This window comes from Mizuhopecten yessoensis, unplaced genomic scaffold (assembly GCF_002113885.1).
Source record: "Mizuhopecten yessoensis strain PY_sf001 unplaced genomic scaffold, ASM211388v2 scaffold3555, whole genome shotgun sequence".
Lineage (NCBI taxonomy): Eukaryota > Metazoa > Mollusca > Bivalvia > Pectinida > Pectinidae > Mizuhopecten > Mizuhopecten yessoensis.
Genome location: NW_018405103.1, coordinates 43383 through 64120, shown reverse-complemented (window position 1 = coordinate 64120; position 20738 = coordinate 43383). Strand labels below are relative to the sequence as shown.

Below are 20738 nucleotides of genomic sequence, written 5' to 3'. Positions count from 1 at the left end.
GGAATTAGTTTCAGTGTTCTATAAAATGTTACAACCACTTTGATCTTGATACCCTGAAACATGCACACACACAAGGTACTACACTTAAAGTTAATTTTAATATTCAATTACCATCTCCATAACATATTGAATGAAGTTGCTAAGTGTTTAAATTGAATCAGTAGATGATTTTCTATATATAGCAACAGTGACTTTGGCCTTGACCTTGGAACCCTGAAACACAACAATGTCCGAAGTATACTCTTACTTGACCTTTGCATAAAGTTTGACTAAAATCCATGTAAGAATGAAGTTGCTGAGTGTTTAAATTGAATCAGTTGATGATTTTCTATATAGCAAGTGTGACCTTGGACTTGACCTTAGATCCCTGAAATACAACGATGTCCGAAGTACAGCTCATACTTGACCTTTGTATAAAGTTTGACCAAAATCTGTCAAAGAATGAAGTTGCTAAGTGTTTACTTTGAATCGGAACGGGACGGGACGGACATGGGTAATACTATATGCCCCCCCCCCCCCCCCCCCATTTTATGGCGGGGGCATAAAAACATTTCAATAAACTTTATACTGATCCCTGTATGAGCATGTTTTTTGAATAGCCATTCCCAGACTATATTTTGTAAGTGTATGTTTGTAAACACGACGAGGAAGGTGATGGCGAGGAGTTGGGGTTGGTTAGGTCAGGTGGATTAAATTTTAAGAAAGCCAAAAGCATTCAAAAGCTAGCCAAAAAGTAAAACACTTTATCACTGGAACCTGTTTTTAAATTTTGAGCGGTCAAAAGCTAAGGTCAGTATAATCATTACAAAAGTACACGCTGACAAAACACCGACTTCCATCAGTGAGATGAAACCTGAAAGGGCGGATTCATGTAGGCGCTAAACCCTCCAACCAACCAACCAAATTACAAAAGTATCATTATAAACTCATGATCACTGCAGAACCTTTTCGATGACAATGTCTGATCATAGTGATGTGATTTATAATCTTAGGTCATTAGGTCATAGTTCTGTTTTTCATCTACAGCATGCTTTAAAGGGTGCCTGGTTAAACCTTGGCCTCAACCCGCCATAGACGGTTCATTGCATCAGGAAAGGCGGCAAAAGACTTGAAACATTTGTACGACAGGCCGTTGTCTTCTGAGGTTTCCGAGATACACACAGTTGTTGTTGTACAACAGACAGGGGGTAATGACTTGGACAGTATACTGACTTCCCTGTGATCTAGGCTAATTTGGCACAAGATAATTTTCTGTTGCCCAGTGGCTTTTGGCAGTATTATGTGTCGGCTGTGTTGGCATTATGCAGTTGCTTCATAGGGAAAGGACTAGACAGGTGTGGGTTTGGCAATATGATGCAGCGAATGGACTTAATCAATAGACAGAAAAAGAAGATGTGTGCATGGCTCCTGCTAGCTGTTTTTATTGGAGACATAAGGCACTTACCAATGGTTTGGAGACATGTTTACATTCTGACGGAGTAAATCTCAACCAGGCAGGCTTATGGAAGTATATTTATTCTGTTAGTGGGGGCTGTACTAGAGGCCTATAGATTAGCCGGGACGTGGCGTTGGCTATTTGTTGTTGTTATTATGAATCAATTATCACGAGATTTTAGACTGGGGGTATGGCTCTCATTTCTTGTGTTTGATTGTACTTGTTTCCACCCAGGGTAGCGGTTGTGACTCGGGTCAAGGATTCTGTTTGTCAATAGTTGTCAGTTCCACAGTATGCAGTGTTTTTTCTCCCAATTTTCCGTACACTAATGTTCTTTTCATGCTGCATAGATTGTCTAATTTGGATATCAAAGCCATGTTATGACCACAGATAAATAGTTGGCTAGGAAATCGTCATTTGTTTATTTGTAAATGCTTCTAGCATCCGATTCAGTTTTGTTATTTGTCGTCATTAAACATTTTAGGCAGGTACGATAGAAGTTTCTTTTTCTTGTCTGTTGGTTAGCCCATTTGTCAGACTCTGTTTGGACTATAGCTGTACACTGTAGTTTTCAGATCTTTTTAACTCGTACTGTTGTTAAGACAAAACATAATCCCCTTATTTAGTTAATTAATGCTTACATTAACTCATTCACCCCTGAAGACACATTTGAACTCTTCCAATTCAAAGGTTGGAATAGGTCATTATGAAATTTCAGGGGTGAATGAGTAACCTATATTACTTCGCACCACTGACCCATTTAATTTACCTTCAGTGTAGGCATAGTCCAGGAAAGTATATATATATAAAACTGTGTTGGTTCAATCCATTGGAATGATGTGGTTCATATCGTGTTGGCAAAGTTCAATGGAACGATATTATATCATATATGTATATTTTGTTGGTCTTACAAGTGTGCTCTTGCCAGTATCCTCTATAATTATAATATGAACCAATTCTTTTAATCACTTCAATAGTAGTTCTAAAATTATCTTCTTAATTTCTCGCTTTTCATTTCTGAATTATTATTATTATTATTTTTTTCCAAAAACATCAAAATCCGATTTCTATTGATTGATAATATCTATGTTTTCCTTCACAGTATAACTGGAATATCAACCTGGTTTACTGTGTCTTAAAAGTCCACAGATACTACAGCATACAATTAAGCAAAATCTGTCTAAAATGAATGGTTTTATACCTTATATTCACCGACGACTTTGAGCCACAAAATCATCAGCTTGTATATGAGGAAATATATACAACAGAAGCTCCAGGGGGCTGATACCACTAAAATGGTGTTGATAATAAGAGGCACAGGGGCCATAAGAGCTCATGATCATCTGCTATAGTTTTTTAGCTCACCTGGCCTGAAGGGCCATGTGAGCTTATGCCGTACTGCGGCGTCCGTCGTCCGTCTATCAACTTTATTTTTTGAACGACTTCTTCTGAGGAACTGTATGACCTGGGGTCATGATATTTGGTCAGTAGGTACCTTGGATGGAGTGCTATTAAGTTCCCTCATTAAAATGACCTTGACCTACTTTCAAGGTCACAGGGGTCAAATATGTTAAAAATTTCAAACAACAATATCCTAAGAACCATTTGAACTAGAGTCATGATACTTGGGTATGTAATGTAGACCAGCAGTTCAAATATTTTTCTCAGTTACAGTTATGAAGTCAAAGGTCAACTTTAAATGCTAGTCGGGGATCAAAGGTCAATATGGGTTAAAAGCTTTAAAATCCAAATTTCAAGTTTCAAACAACAATATCTTCAGAACTGTTTAAGAGATGTTAAAATGTCTTGTGTTCTAGTTACCAAATTTGGTCTTAAGTTACCTATATGTCAGTTGCATGTAACAAAAGAAACAGGTGAGCGATACAGGCCCTCTGGGCCTCTTGTTTTATACAAAATAGACAAATGGATTTCAAGAACATATTTCATAAACTTGTTGTGTGAATGCCAATTTTGCATAACTCACGGTATGGTTTTTTAGCATTGTTGATAGAATTTGTAATACTACTGCATTTATAAATGAATATGTGTTCAATAAATCTCAAAGTGTATGTACTTAATATCGTAACCAATCTGACAATAGACATTCATTAATAAAATCAGTTTTTTTTAATAGAACCATTTCTTAGGAGAGTTTACCGATTGCCTCATTATAATTACTTTTTCCCCTTCAAGCTCTTACTATGAGGACCTCAGGATCCTCCAGGTCAAATTAAGTTAGTTTTACTTTTATCCGTAATCAAGAAATAGGATTTACCTATGTTCGCCAATTAGGCCCTGGCACCCTCATGTCCCCATGTTAGCCACACCCTCCCCTTGGCACCCTCATGTCCCCAGGATAGCCACACCCTCCTACAATGATGTGTATCCTAATGGCTCAAGGATGCTCCAGACAAATTGAGATTCAATCCTTTAACCAGTAAATAAGGAAAAGGATTTTATATCTTTTCCTATATTTCTGCAATTAGGCCTTAATCCCTACAGGGCATTGACACTCTTTCTTTACACAATGTTAACTAAATTTCCCAAAGGATGCTTCAAACCGAATAATGGTAACATTTCTTACGCCTACTTAAGGAGTATGATTTTAAAGGTTTTCCTATAGTCCCCCTATTGGACCTCACCCTTCTGCTCTTTGAATTAAGCCACATCCTCCATTTATGCGAACCTGAATCCCTTTGGTCTAAGGATGTTCCAGATCATTTGAGATTAAAATCCCCTTTCCCATATTCAAGAAGTACTGGGTGTTAAAAACCATGATTTTCCAGAAAACCATATCCTTTGCTTTTAAAATATCAAATTCCCTTGGTTCATTTGACCAATTAGTATAACTTTAGCGCAGGCAAATTCGCCATGTACCTAAATACGTAAATAAAGTCACCATAGTCTTCAACACAATTAAAGCCCACAAACATTTTGACAAGAAGAGGTATAAGGAAAAAGTAATTTTATTAATCAAAACAGTCATGACCGAAATAACTTGTAACGTAACGAATCTTAAAAAATTGGTCTGTGCGACATACATCTCAACTAAACTCATTAATCTGAGGCCTGTTGGTTGTGATTTAGTGTAGATGCATGACATACAAATTGTAAATAACCATATCTCAATGCTAATTGCAGTTTTATGGTCGACTGAGCCATCAATGCAAGTAAATTGTTTTACTAGAAGTGTACTTTGGTATATATACCATGTATACTGACGACCCAATGCTTGTTGATGGAAATGGACGCTCAGAAACATTTGATAATTCATTTTCCATTTTCACGCAATATGTAGTTAGAGAACAATCAACCAGTATTTTTTACAAAGTTTTGTTTGCGTCTAATTTTCAGCCATCTTACAACACTTTAATTACAATACCATCTAGAAAATTGCTAAATTTATGTCGGCCTGAAAGTCCGAGTACGACTACGTTACCTGCTGTACTATCGCTGATGATTACGAAAGAGACTGAAAGTTACCAAAGACTGATTTTTACATGAAAAAGTACTTGTACATGTAAGTACATTTACAACGCCTGGGTTAGTCTCTGTTGAATATGTTTTCAAGCCCAAAAAATTGTTTTAGTTTGTGAGATATGTTTTCCGTTGATGTGCAAGACGATCGGATGTGACAAATTATCCAAAAGTCGGGGGCACCAATTTTGAAGTTTAAATTTGTTCAAGACTGAGCCTTTATTGTGATGCACCTCATCTCAACTGGTCCCAGCCATCTTACTCAAACAGCATTAATCAGTTTCTTCAAGTTACCGAAAATTAACTATCACAACTAAGAAAAGCCATTTATTTCATAGTTAAACATTGTTACACACACGCATTTGGAGCTTCGTATCAGCACGACTTGTGTAACATAAACATACAAAATGTTACATTGAAACACTTACAGTACTTGCAAATAAGTGTAATGTTTGTATGTGGCGAAAAATGCCTGCACCTAGCTTTGAGCAAAACCACGGAAGGCCTGATGTCCCGTCACATATGTTGCTGCGTGACGTCATTCAGGCGTGTTTACAACAATATTTATTTATAGGCATTTCAGTCAAATCTTCTTCTGTACTGGTGCTCATCGGCGTTTTGATACAGGTGTTTTTGGACAAATAATTTACTGCAACCCTTACTAATGTGACGAAATCGCCTGCATTAACGTTAGTCAAATTCCTTCAGCCATTCTTGATAAATAGCTTTTCAAGGATTTAAGTTTATGATGGACAGATGGCAGAAGGACATATTGTCATCGCATAAGATCACCACAGGTGAGTTCAAATGAGCCTTGATGTGAAAAGTTTTAACTTTTAATGTCAATTTATCCAATAGGATTTTTCTGTTTTTACAAATTTTAAAATTGATGCCTTTAGTATATGTTATATGGTATTATAATATTAACACCTACTGTACAATACTATAATATTGACACCAACTACAGTAAAACCCCACTTACTCGCATTACTTGAATACCCCCTATTCCTTGAATAGTTCGCTTGGTCCCGACCGTGTTCTTATATATATATTCTTTGTAAATTAACCTTAGATTACTTAAACTGCCATTGCTCAAATACCCTGTGTTCCTCGAACTCTGATTTATCCCAAACCACTCAAAACCTTAGTATTTAATCTATCTGTTCATTAGCCTCTGACCTGTGTATTGCACATACCGCTAGACATGCTGCTAGACACAGGCTGCGGTCCACACTCATTCTGTTTATACAGGTGTTGGTCGGAGGTCAGATAATTAAAGGAATAACGGCAGTATCATTGAGTACCTGTACAGGTTATGTGCATACTTTTATTATTTCCCGACAATGTTTGACAGAAATGTTTTAAAAGAAATGTTAATTTACTGGATGTGTTAAACCATATTTCAGCATGGCAATATTAAGTGGAAATCACATAGCAGATTTTCAATCATCTTTACAGATATTCAAACTTGAATATGTCATGATTGTTTATTTTGGTTATCAATCAACATTATAACAACAGGGATTCCCAAGTTTCTTCATTTCAAAAATGATAGAAAGTGTTCCTCTCGCTTTAATATTTTGTAAAATGAACATTAGCTAAATGCAGTATGGCGGACTATGTCTATCGGTAACAACAAGTACATTAAATATACAACTTCATTATTTTACTCCTTTCATCATACCAATGGCTATACTATGTTTTTATTGTTGAGCCATTTTTTTATCCTATCTAATGTTGTCATCTTTATTAAACTAATTTTTCCTTCTATCATTTTCTATTCGAGATATTTGCAGTGCAAACATGACGATGTCTGACGAACCTCGGATTCAACAAATACCATAATATTCCTCGACCTTTTGATCATGGTCACCATGAGTACGAGTTAGCGGAATTTTACTGTATATCCAGGTATTATAATATTAACACCTACAATATAATACTATAATATCAACACCTACTATATGGTATTATAATATTAACACCTACAATATAATACTATAATATCAACACCTACTATATGGCAGTTCTATATGAAAACTAACTGTTATTATAGTTTTTCATCAAGATAGCCTGGTTATTAACCAATGAAAAGAGATTTTACATCACCAACATGTTAGAATAACCAGTACTGGCTAACATACAGTGTCGACACGAGGCAATAAAATCATTACATTTTCGTCTCCTACTGAAGTATATAACATAGGCTTCTACAAGAAGAACTCACCTCAATTGTAAGGAAACCTCCTGCTTTATAGCTCACAATGTCTGTAAACGGGGTGATAGTGGGATTTTCTGTGAATTGCATGTAGAAACGGTAGTCATAGTTATCCATATGGATGGTTGAGACCTGCCCACAGGGACAGGTCGTGGAGCTGCGGCGTCTTCGACTTCGTGACGAATTGTATGCTGGAACGGGGCATTTCACTTTGTTATCACTTACCACCTTGCATAAAACCTGCAACATACATACAAATATATATACTCTAAATATAATACAAATATCTATAGATATATATGGAAGACACGACCCAATCACAACAGGTAGTTTGTATCTTAAAATATACCTTCCGATCAACATAAGGTCACAGTACCCAAATCGGGAGAGTACCCAAAACGGAACACTTGTGGGAACAGCCCAAGAAACTGTCATGAATGCAAAGAAGCACTTTTATGTATTTAGTTTTCATTCAATATTACTTTTATGACAAGTTAACTGTATATAAGCTTTATTGGCTGCTGATTATCGTTACATGGACAATTTAAAGGTAAGAATAATTACCATAACAAATCTTTTCTGATTTACGTGCCGTGCAACGCTATTTATTTGTATATCATTTTCAACCGTCTATTTTGCTAGTTTGGGGAAGAAATTTAATCAGAACCCTTGTTGACTCTAAAATATTTCAACTATGCATATTCTTCTGCTGATATCGATCGTTTATCCCCAAATATACCATAGTGTCCCTTTCAGAGTACAGTAACGCCAGTTCAAGGGCCTACGTACGTAACCCTGATAGTATTTTGTGTTCTATTTATAGATCTATGCGCCCAAAATACCAACTTGTAATAGAAATGAAAAGTGGATAGTATCTTTTTATGAAAAATGAACAAACATTTTTGGAACTGATAGTAATATTGGTATTAAGAACATTGATATTTATCTAAAAAGTGGCCCGATTTGGGTACAGTGCTGTTAGACTAGTGCATACGATTCATTGTGTTTAGCAATGGAATAAATTACATAGAAACACAAAGGACGAAGGAAGAGGGTTTATGTCTCTCGACCTGTCTCGACCTACGCCACCAAATCGCAGAGGCTAGATACATGGGCAGCTCATACCACTACACCGCCTTCCCCTAGACCTCCTTAGGGTTGCGAGGTGAAGCCCCGGAACGGGCTTGTCATAACAATGGCTTCCTTCTTGTTTCTATGTTATAATATCACTGCCACACATTAGTACATGTGCCAAAGCTAACCACGACCTGAAATCCACCAAAAGCAGAACTCGCTAAATTGATTATTTTAGCAAATTCATGAAAATTAGGAACTGCAGTATATTGTTGTTGTAAATGTACCCTACCTTGTCTACTTTTACGACCGAGACGGCTCTGAATCTTTCCCCGGTTATGTTCATGTCTACTCCACCACTGAAAGTGTAAATTAATTTTAATTGGAGGAATTTTACTCAAACACACAAACATCATGCAACTCATGATGAAATGTTGGTATGCAACATCGTTCTGTTCTAACATTATTCCATGATACAGGGTAGTTCATCTTGTAGAATTTTGTACGGAACTGTGTTACATACTAACATAAATGCTAAAAAGATGCTTTTCAATCCTTATATTTACATTCCAAACACAAAGACAAATGTATATTTTTTTTCTTACGTGATCTCATTCAGTTCAAAATATATATTTGTTAATTTTTAACCAAATTGGGGTACAAACATTTTGCGGAACATGACTGTTTTTTCTATGGCTACCAGTTCACGTGTTCACAATTTCGGTAGGTAGGTTTACCTTAGGACTGTACGAAGAAATGTAAATATTTCCTATTGAAAACATCTTTAAAATTGCAATGCTTATTGGGAAAAAATGTTACAACGTAAAGGAATAATAAGCATGCAAACACAGTACAACATTGTGCAGACAGGATGACAATATGTTAAAGTTTACCATGATCAGGTCAGGAGAAATGTGATTAACATTTAAATGAGAGGAATAAGTAAGTTTTTTCTAAAAAGGAAATTATCTTATAGAAGCAGATTACACTGTCAATGAAGGTATCATCCCTCCACTATATTGTCATCAATGTCAATGAAGGTGTCATCCCTCCACTATATTGACATCACTGTCAATGAAGGTATCATCTTCCACTATATTGACATTATTGTCAATAAAGGTATCATCCCTCAACTATATTGACATCACTGCCAATGAAGTTGTCATCCCTCCACTATATTGAAATCACTGTCAATGAAGATATCATCCCTCCACAATATTGACATCACTGTCAATGAAGATATCATCCCCCCACTATATTGACATCACTGTCAATGAAGATATCATCCCCCCACTATATTGACATCACTGTCAATGAAGGTATCATACCTCCACTATATTGACATCACTGCCAATAAAGGTGTCATCCCTCCACTATATTGACATCACTGCCAATAAAGGTATCATCCCTCCACTATATTGACATCACTGTCAATGAAGGTATCATCTTCCACTATATTGACATCATTGTCAATAAAGGTATCCTCCCTCCACTATATTGACATCACTGTCAATTAAGGTGTCATCCCTCCACTATATTGACATCACCGTCAATGAAGATATCATCCCTCCACTATATTGACATCACTGCCAATAAAGGTATCATCTTCCACTATATTGACATTATTGTCAATAAAGGTATCATCCCTCCACTATATTGACATCACTGCCAATGAAGTTGTCATCCCTCCACTATATTGACATCAATGTCAATAAAGGTGTCATCCCTCCACTATATTAACATCACTGCCAATAAAGGTGTCATCCCTCCACTATATTGACATCACTGTCAATGAAGATATCATCCCTCCACTATATTGTCATCAATGTTAATGAAGGTGTCATCCCTCCACTATATTGACATCACTGTCAATAAAGGTGTCATCCCTCCACTATATGGACATCAATGTCAATGAAGATATCATCCCTCCACTATATTGACATCACTGCCAATAAAGGTGTCATCCCTCCATTATATTGACATCACTGTCAATGAAGGTGTCATCCCTCCACTATATGGACATCAATGTCAATAAAGGTGTCATCCCTCCACTATATTAACATCACTGCCAATAAAGGTGTCATCCCTCCACTATATTGACATCACTGTCAATGAAGTTGTCATCCCTCCACTATATTTACATCACTGTCAATGAAGATATCATCCCTCCGTTATATTGACATCACTGTCAATAAAAGTATCATCCCTCCATTTTATTGACATCACTGTTAATGAAGGTATCATCCCTCCACTTTATTGACATCCCTGCCAAACAAGATGTCATCTCTCTACTTTATTGAACTTTATGTTGGATTGACATATGGTAGAGAACCACTGTGAGTAAAGTTGTGGGTAGTTATTCTGCAGAATAGTTGTGGTTTATTTGAAGTGATATTAACAACTATAGTTGTTATACTACTGACTTACCTCCGTAGTGCCTGTGAGCGCCCGATCTGTATGCTTGGGTTATCCACAAAGGTAAAATTGACGTTTTGTTTAGTTAAGACATAGCTACTGTCATCATAGCTGACATTGACCCCTGTGAGTCGGTATGGAAGTTGTTTCCCAGTATATCTTCCAACACTACAGATTATCTCACTGCTATTCTTGACATGTGTATAAGAAGTTCTGCAAATTTAAAGTATACTCAATTAGGTGAAAGTTTTTAAAATATATGAATATCAATAAATTCTTAGTTTGAACAGTTTTAAGGAAATTATGAGATACATTTGAATCCTTAAATAAAGACTGCTCAAAAGAGAGAGCAGCTTATACACAGGTGGTAGACATGTAGTCTGTATAAACATGTATCCTTTATAGACAAGTTGCCTTTATAGACAAGTTGCCATCATAGACAGAAATTCTTAATATACAAATGTTCTTTGTAGACAGAATGTCTTATAAAAAGGAGGTGTTTATACACAGTTTGTTTTAATATACATGTGGTCTTCAAAGACAGGTGCTCTTTATAGGTATTTTTCACTGTTTGTGACTTTGTAAAATGAAGCTATCACTGCAAATACTTGAGCAGGATTGGAATGACATGCCAAGTTAAATACATGAAAGGACAAAATTTCTATTGGTAACATTCCTATTGTTTACATAAAAGGGAAGATTGGTTGATATGAGTTGGCGGGTAGGAGATTGTAGTGAATAGAAGTTGGAAAGGAGACTGTTGTGTGTGGAAGTTAGTGAAAGGAGACTGTTGTGTGTGTAAGTTAGTGAAAGGAGACTGTTGTGTGTGGAAGTTAGCGAAAGGAGACTGTTGTGTGTGGAAGTTAGTGAAAGGAGGAGGGGCAGTAGCAGTTGATTGGGAGATTAATTTGAATAGAATTTACCGAGAATAAATTGGAATAGAAGATGGTAAGGATATTAACAGTGTGGATGTCGGTAAAGACTAGGTGGCAATACATATTGTTAGTGAGGGAGTAGGAATGGTTGTTAGTGAAGGAGTAAGAGTGGTTGTTAGTGAAGGAGTAAGAGTGGTTGTTAGTGAAGGGGTAGGAGTGGTTGTTAGTGAGGGAGTATGAGTGGTTGTTAGTGAGGGAGTATGAGTGGTTGTTAGTGAGGGAGTAGTAGTGGTTTTTAGTGAAGGAGTAAGAGTGGCTGTTAGTGAGGGAGTATGAGTGGTTGTTAGTGAAGGAGTAAGAGTGGTTATTGGTGAATGAGTAGTAGTGGTTGTTAGTGAAAGAGTAGGAGTGGTTGTTAGTGAGGGAGTAGGAGTGGTTGTTACTGAGGGAGTAAGAATGGTTGTTAGTGAGGGAGTAGGAGTGGTTGTTAGAGAAGGAGTAGGAGTGGTTGTTAGTGAAGGAGTAAGAGTGGTTGTTAGTGAAGGAGTAAGAGTGGTTGTTAGTGAGGGAGTAGGAATGGTTGTTAGTGAGTAAGTAGGAATGGTTGTTAGTGAGGGAGTAGGAGTGGTTGTTAGTGAGGGAGTAGGAATTGTTGTTAGTGAGGGAGTAGGAGTGGTTGTTTGTGAGGGAGTAGGAGTGGTTATTAGTGAGAGAGTAGGAGTGGTTGTTAGTGAAGGAGTAGGAGTGGTTGTTAGTGAGGGAGTAGGAGTGGTTGTTAGAGAAGGAGTAGGAGTGGTTATTAGAGAAGGAGTATGAGTGGTTGTTAGTGAGGGAGTAAGAGTGGTTGTTAGTGAGGGAGTAGAAATGGTTGTTAGTGAGTAAGTAGGAATGGTTGTTAGTGAGGGATTAGGAGTGGTTGTTAGTGAGGGAGTAGGAATGGTTATTAGATAAGGAGTAGGAGTGGTTGTTAGTGAAGGAGTATGAGGGGTTGTTATTGAAGGACTAGTAGTGGTTGTTAGTGAGGGAGTAGGAATGGTTATTAGAGAAGGAGTAGGAGTGGTTGTTAGTGAAGGAGTATGAGTGGTTGTTATTGAAGGACTAGTAGTGGTTGTTAGTGAGGGAGTAGGAGTGGTTGTTAATGAGGGAGTAGGAGTGGTTGATAGAGAAGGAGTAGGAGTGGCTGTTAGTGAAGGAGTAGGAGTGGTTGTTAGTGAGGTAGTAGGAGTGGTTGTTAGAGAAGGAGTAGGAGTGGTTGTTAGAGAAGGAGTAGGAGTGGTTGTTAGAGAAGGAGTAGGAGTGGTTGTTAGTGAGGGAGTAGGAATGGTTGTTAGTGAGGGAGTAGGAATGGTTGTTGGAGAAGGAGTAGGAGTGGTTGTTAGTGAGGGGGTAGGAGTGGTTGTTATTGAAGGACTAGTAGTGGTTGTTAGCGAGGGAGTAGGAATGGTTGTTAGTGAGGGAGTAGGAGGGGTTGTTAGAGAAGGAGTAGGAATGGTTGATGAAGGAGGAGGGGTGGTTGTTATTGAAGGACTAGTAGTGGTTGTTAGTGAGAGAGTAGGAATGGTTGTTAGTGAGGGAGTAGGAGTGGTTGTTAGTGAAGGAGTAGGAGTGGGTGTTAGTGAGGTAGTAGGAGTGGTTGTTAGAGAAGGAGTAGGAGTGGTTGTTAGAGAATGAGTAGGAGTGGTTGTTAGTGAGGGAGTAGGAGGGGTTATTAGAGAAGGAGAATGAGTGGTTGTTAGTGAGGGAGTAGGAGGAGTGGTTGTTAGTGAGGGGGTAGGAGGGGTTGTTATTGAAGGACTAGTAGTGGTTGTTAGAGAAGGAGTAGGAGGGGTTGTTAGTGAGGGAGTAGGAGTGGTTGTTAGAGAAGGAGTAGGAATGGTTGTTGAAGGAGTAGGAGTGGTTGTTATTGAAGGACTAGTAGTGGTTGTTAGTGAGGGAGTAGGAGTGGTTGTTAGTGAGGGAGTAAGAGTTGTTAGTGAGGGAGTAGGAGTGGTTGTTAGTGAGGGAGTAGGAATGGTTGTTGGAGAAGGAGTAGGAGTGGTTGTTAGTGAGCGAGTAGGAGTGGTTGTTAGAGAAGGAGAAGGAATGGTTGTTGAAGGAGTAGGAGTGGTTGTTATTGACGGACTAGTAGTGGTTGTTAGTGAGGGAGTAGGAATGGTTGTTAGTGAAGGAGTATGAGTGGTTGTTAGTGAGGGAGTAAGAGTTGTTAGTGAGGGAGTAGGAGTGGTTGTTAGAGAAGGAGTAGGAGTGGTTGTTAGTGAGGGAGTAAGAGTGGTTGTTAGTGAGGTAGTAGGAGTTTATTGAAGGACTAGTAGTGGTTGTTAGTGAGGGAGTAGGAATGGTTGTTAGTGAGGGAGTAGGAGTGGTTGTTAGTGAAGGAGTAGGAGTGGTTGTTAGAGAAGGAGTAGGAGTTGTTGTTAGAGAAGGAGTAGGAGTGGTTGTTAGTGAGGGGGGAGGAGTGGTAGTTAGTGAGGGAGTAGGAGTGGTTGTTAGTGAGGGAGTGGGAGTGGTAGTTAGTGTTGTTAGAGAAGGAGTAGGAGTGGTTGTTAGGGAGGGAGTAGGAATGGTTGTTAGTGAAGGAGTATGAGTGGTTGTTAGTGAGGGAGTAAGAGTTGTTAGTGAGGGAGCAGGAGTGGTTGTTAGTGAGGGAGTAGGAGTGGTTAGTTAGTGAGGGAGTAGGAATGGTTGTTGGAGAAGGAGTAGGAGTGGTTGTTAGTGAAGGAGTAGGAGTGGTTGTTAGAGAAGGAGTAGGAATGGTTGTTGAAGGAGTAGGAGTGGTTGTTATTGAAGGACTAGTAGTGTTTGTTAGTGAGGGAGTAGGAGTGGTTGTTAGTGAGGAGTAGGAGTGGTTGTTAGTGAGGGAGTAAGAGTGGTTGTTAGTGAGGTAGTAGGAGTTTATTGAAGGACTAGTAGTGGTTGTTAGTGAGGGAGTAGGAGTGGTTATAAGTGAGAGAGTAAGAGTGGTTGTTAGTGAGGGGGGAGGAGTGGTAGTAAGTGAGAGAGGAAGAGTGGTTGTTAGTGAGGGGGTAGGAGTGGTAGTCAGTGAGGGAGTAGGAGTGGTTGTTATTGAAGGAGTAGGAGTGGTTGTTAGTGAGGGGGTAGGAGTGGTAGTAAGTGAGAGAGGAAGGGGGGTTGTTAGTGAGGGGGTAGGAGTGGTAGTTAGTGAAGGACTAGGAGTGGTTGTAAGTGAGGCAGTAGGAATGGTTGTTAGTGAGGGAGTGGGAGTGGTAGTTAGTGAGGGGGTTGATAGAGAAGGAGTAGGAGTGGTTGTTAGAGAAGGAGAAGGAGAGGTTGTTAGAGAAGGAGTAGGAGTGGTTGATAGAGAAGGAGTAGGAGTGGTTGTTAGAGAAGGAGAAGGAGAGGTTGTTAGAGAAGGAGTAGGAGTGGTTGTTAGTAAGGGACTAGGAATGGTTGTTAGTGAGGGAGTAGGAGTGGTTATTAGTGAGAGAGTAAGAGTGGTTGTTAGTGATGGAGTAGGAGGGGTTGTTAGTGAGGGAGTAGGAATGGTTGTTAGTGAGGGAGTAGGAGTGGTTATTAGAGAAGGAGTATGAGTGGTTGTTAGTGAGGGAGTAAGAGTGGTTGTTAGTGAGGTAGTAGGAGTGGTTGTTAGAGAAGGAGTAGGAATGGTTGTTGAAGGAGTAGGAGAGGTTGTTATTGAAGGACTAGTAGTGGTTGTTAGTGAGGGAGTAGGAGTGGTTATTAGTGAGAGAGTAACAGTGGTTGTTAGTGAGGGGGTAGGAGTGGTAGTAAGTGAGAGAGTAAGAGTGGTTGTTAGTAAGGGGGTAGGAGTGGTAGTAAGTGAGAGAGTAAGAGTGGTTGTTAGTGAGGGGGTAGGAGTGGTAGTTAGTGAAGGACTAGGAGTGGTTGTAAGTGAGGGAGTAGGAATGGTTGTTAGTGAGGGAGTGGGAGTGGTAGTTAGTGAGGGAGTAGGATAGGTTGTTAGTGAGGGGGTAGGAGTGGTTGTTAGTGAGGGAGTAGGAGTGGTTGTTAGTGAGGGGGTAGGAATGGTTGTTAGTGAGGGAGGGGGAGGGGTAGTTAGTGAGGGAGTAGGATAGGTTGTTAGTGAGTAGGAGTGGTTGTTAGTGACGGAGGAAGAGTGGTTGTTAGTGAGGGAGTAGGAATGGTTGTTAGTGAGGGAGTGGTAGTGGTAGTTAGTGAGGGAGTAGGAGTGGTAGTTAGTGAAGGACTAGGAGTGGTTGTAAGTGAGGCAGTAGGAATGGTTGTTAGTGAGGGAGTGGGAGTGGAAGTTAGTGAGGGAGTAGGATAGGTTGTTAGTGTGGGGGTAGGAGTGGTTGTTAGTGGGTGAGTAGGAATAGTTGTTAGTGAGGTAGTGAAGGAGAATGAGTGGTTGTTAGTGAGGGAGAAAGAGTAGTTGTTAGTGAGGGGGTAGGAGTGGTTGTTAGTGAGGGGGTAGGAGTGGTTGTTAGTGAGTGAGTAGGAATAGTTGTTAGTGAGGGAGTACAGACCCTGGACCGTTTTTCTTTACTAAGAGTGCGTTCCGTTTCCATTGGGTATGCGTTCCGTTGCGTTTCCGTTGAGTTTCTGTTACCTTTCCGTGGCGTTTGCGTTGACCGTTTGATGTGCGTTTTAAATTTAGCGTTGAATATGCGTTTTTCTGGTTATTTAAGAAAATGATCGATGGCTATGTACAGATTATTTTAAGAATATGTGAGTTATATTTATAATAAAGTATGCAGATTAAAAAGAAAATAAATATACAAATAAAATAGATAAATACATGAAATAATCGGTCGGAAGTTTAGCAATGACTTATATCTATATTCAAATATTTGGGCTGTGTCGTGTGCTGATTGATGGATGCATGTCTATACACGTACCTTAATTGGCCAGTAAAATTACAAGTAGAAAATAATTGAGTAATTAGTTATTTGTATATTCTAGATATTTAATTTTCATACTTATATCATTCTGTTCATATGAATTTATGAATCGAATTCAACTAAATCTACAAATACTTCCATCACTGCACGCATGGGCTGATGGTTTCGTAACGACACCAGGGTAGTCTGGATTGAAGAGAGGCTTATAATAAGTGCGTCGAAACGGCGAGTTTCATTTTATACAATATTTGTAGTTTTATCTCTGTGTGTATGCTTTTTCATTAATTCTATTGTCTATATTGTGGGTTTTGTTTACGTCCAGGTCGAAGTAAGTAAGTCTTACGCTCGACTCGCAATAGTTATCGGGGGTGCTTCCTGAGAGGTTCGAGAGGTACAAGGCCCAGCTGCCAACATTGACAATATATAGATTTTGATAACGACATTGAAAATCATTGAGACCTAGCAATTTTATTACAGTAGTTGTGTATTCGGTATTTCTTCAACTAAGTATTTAAAATATTGAAAAGATTAATAAAGAACGTGATTATGGTTAAACCACGATTGGCAAAAACCGCCACAAATGAAAAATAAAATCAATAAATAATTAAATTGAATAAATAAAACAAATTATTTAATAAATCAATAAACTGAAATAAAAATAATTGAATTGAATAAAGAAAACAAATTAATTAATAAATCAATAAAATGAAATAAATAAATGAACACAATTACTTAAATAAAATAACTAAATAAATGCAGGGGGGGTATAAATGGTAAAGACAGTTGACATTTGTAGGTGATATAGAAGAGTGTAGGTGGTAAAGGAAGTATAGGTGGTGTAGGAGGGTATAGGTGGTATATGAAGTAAATATGATGTAGAAGGGTATAGGTGGTATTTGAAGTAAATGTGACGTAGGAGGGTATAGGTGGTATAGGAAGAGGAGGGTATAGGTGGTATAGGAAGTATAGATGACATAGGAGGGTATAGGTGGTATAGGAAGTAAGGGTGGTGTAGGAGGGTATAGGTGGTATATGAAGTCAATGTGATGCAGGGGGTATAGGTGGTATATGAAGTAAAGATGATGTAGGAGGGTATATAGGTGGTATAGGAAGTATATATGACATAGGAGGGTATGAGTGGTATAGGAAGTATAGATGGTATAAGGAAATATAGGTGATGTAGGAGGGTATATGTGGTACAGGAAGTTAAGGTTATGTAAGAAGGTATAGAAAGTGAAGGTGATGTAGGAGAGTTGGTGGTTATAGGAAGTAAAGGTGATGTAGGGGGTATAGGTGGTGTAACAGAGTATAGGTGATGTAGGAAGGTATAGTTGGTATAGCAAGTAAATGGGATGTTAGGGGGTATAGGTTGTATAAGAAGTAAAGGTGATGTAGGGGGTATAGGTGGTGTAACAGAGTATAGGTGATGTAGGAAGGTATAGTTGGTATAGCAAGTAAATGGGATGTTAGGGGGTATAGGTTGTATAAGAAGTAAAGGTGATGTAGGGGGTATAGGTGGTGTAACAGAGTATAGGTGATGTAGGAAGGTATAGTTGGTATAGCAAGTAAATGGGATGTTAGGGGGTATAGGTTGTATAAGAAGTAAAGGTGATGTAGGGGGTATAGGTGGTGTAACAGAGTATAGATGATGTAGGAGGATATAGTTAATAAAGCTGATGTAGGAGTGTATAGGTGGTATAGGAAGTATAGGTGGTATAGGAAGTATAGATGACGTAGGAGGGTATAGGTGGTATAGGAAGTATAGGTGGTATAGGAAATATAGATGACGTAGGAGGGTATAGGTGGATTAGGAAGTATAGGTGGTATAGGAAGTATAGATGATGTATGAGGGTATAGGTGTTATATGAAGCTAAGGTGACGTATGAAGGTATAGAAAGTAAAGGTGACGTAGGATGATATAGGTGGTGTAAGAGGGTGTAGATGATGTAGCAGGGTATAGGTGGTGTAAGAGGGTTTATATGATGTAGGAGGGTATTGGTGGTTATAGCAAGTATATGTGATGTAGGAGAGTATATAGGTGGTATAGGAAGTAAAGGTGATGTAGAAGGCTATGGTGGTATAGGAAGTTAAGGTGACGTAGGAATGTATAGAAAGTATAGGTGATGTAGGTGGGTATAGGTGGTATAGGAAGTAAATGTGATGTAGGAGAGTATAGGTGGTATATGAAGTAAAGATGATGTAGGATGGTGAAGGTGATATAGGAAGTCATAGGTGGTTTAGGAAGTATAGGTGATGTAGGAGGATATAGGTGGTATATGAAGTTAAGGTGACGTAGGTATGTATAGAAAGTAAAGGTGACATAGGATGATATAGGTGGTGTAAGAGGGTGTAGATGATGTAGTAGGGTATAGGTGGTGTAAGAGGGTTTATATGATGTAGGAGGGTATTGGTGGTTATAGCAAGTATATGTGGTGTAGGAGAGTATAGGTGGTATAGGAAGTAAAGGTGATGTAGAAGGTTATGGTGGTATAGGAAGTTAAGGTGACGTAGGAATGTATAGAAAGTATAGGTGATGTAGGTGGGTATAGGGGGTATAGGAAGTAAATGTGATGTAGGAGTGTATAGGTTGTATAGGAAGTAAAGGTGATGTGATAGGTATAGGTGGGATATGAAGTAAAGCCGATATAGGAAGTATAGTTGATGTAGGAGGGTATAGATGATTTAGGAGGGTTTGGTTTGTTTAGGAGGGTATAGATGATGTAGAAGAGTATAGGTGGTAAAGGACGTATATGTGGTGTAGGACAGGGTATAGATTGAATAGGAAGTAAATATGGGGTAGGAGGGCAAAGGGGGTATAGGAAGTAAAGGTGAAGTAGGAGGGAAAAGGGGATATAGGACATATATGTGATGAAGGAGGGTATAGGTGGTAAAGGACGTTTAGGTGATGTTGGAGGGTATAGGTGGTATATGACGTGTATAGGTGATGTAGGAGGGTATATGTGATATAGGAAGTAAAGGTGATGTAGGAGGGTATAGTTGGTATATGACGTATAGGTGATGAAGGAGGGTATAGGTGGTTTAGGAAGTATAGATGATGAAGAAGGGTATAGGTGGTATAGGACGTATAGTTACTGTAAGAGGGTATAGGTGATATAGGAAGTATAGATGATATAGGATGGTATAGGTGGTAAAGGAAGTAATGGTACATTGAATTGATATACTACAGCTTATACATTTCTAGAAGTATTATATATAATAACAATGTTTCAATCCGCTGAGGTATAGAAAAGAGATAGAGAATACCGAAGTATAATTCGAATTCGACATCAATAACTAGAGAAAAATATGAACCTGAGGAATATTAGCAGAGACTTTTTTGGTTGTTTAACTTGACGTTACTTGACATGATTCAGTCCAAATGTTTCCACAAAACAGGAAATCTGGAATGGTTATCCCGTCCCTGATTAGCAGTTATGTGGTAAGTCCCGGAAAGGCTTATAAACAAGTCATTGCATGTAATCTTCCTATATAGCTTGTTCTTATTTTGAAATAGTGTATATCTGCTATATTTTATTCCATAAAGGGTACATCCTGGTTTCTATCGGTATTAATCGACTTGTCCGGTACACAAACCAACAGCCACGCCGTTGACACGTGCCTCAGGTATGGAGGTGCTTTTTTTATAGTATTCAAGCGGTTCCTGATTATTTTCCACGATTACTAGTTTACCAAATTATACACAATAAAATACGTATCATTGTATCTCACAAGAAAATTACATAATAGGGAATATTGTCTGCGAATAGAAATCGAAATATTAAAGTTTATTTGTATCAAAACTGCAAATGTCTCATTATTTAGCCGTTGCTGTTTTACGTAAAGCGACACAGATTTAGTTACAAATATAGAGATGATTTGATTATATTTTTTCAAACGCCTTTTATAAAAGTTGACCCAACCCAGCAGTGTTTCATTCCTGCAACCCTTTTTCACACACGTACATACTCTCGTGTACATCGGGGATCTTAAACAATCGCTACAACTAACGGAGAGGTCCGTCCGGCTTTTTATCTAACATGGAGGACAAGGCAGGGATGTGTACTGCACATCCCAGGACAAGGTAAACAAAGTTTTCATTGAATCTTGAAAAAATTGGAATGTAGGTCCCGTTCGTTAGACTTTGTCCATTCAAATTGATGTGGATGACGAATTTCATTTTGGATTAAAATGCCCCCATCAACGAGTCTAGAGGCAGAGACGGAAACAACGGTGGGGTTCAAAAGTTTCGGGTTGTCTATATTTCCTCACTAATATTGCAGACAACAGGAAATGTCAACTAGACTTAATGTCCGGAGTGAGGTTTTACTGTATTGTTAATCATAGTGAAATAATTATAAGCATCACTATGTTTCCATTGTACAAGTTATGCTTCATATATTAAAAAA

At 38.5% G+C, this 20738-nt stretch overlaps 1 protein-coding gene across 2 annotated transcripts in view; it reads right to left on the bottom strand.

Annotated features, from left to right (window-relative positions):
• The window catches only part of LOC110447645 (plexin-B2-like), a 99338-nt gene that overhangs the window by 40708 nt on the left and 37892 nt on the right, over positions 1-20738 (bottom strand). For both annotated transcript variants that reach the window (XM_021493484.1, XM_021493485.1), the window contains exons 8-10: positions 10632-10832; positions 8497-8563; positions 7140-7370 (exon numbers count right to left, since the gene is read on the bottom strand). In XM_021493484.1, the coding sequence (XP_021349159.1) occupies positions 7140-7370; positions 8497-8563; positions 10632-10832 (499 nt within the window). The remainder of the gene's footprint in view (positions 1-7139; positions 7371-8496; positions 8564-10631; positions 10833-20738) is intronic.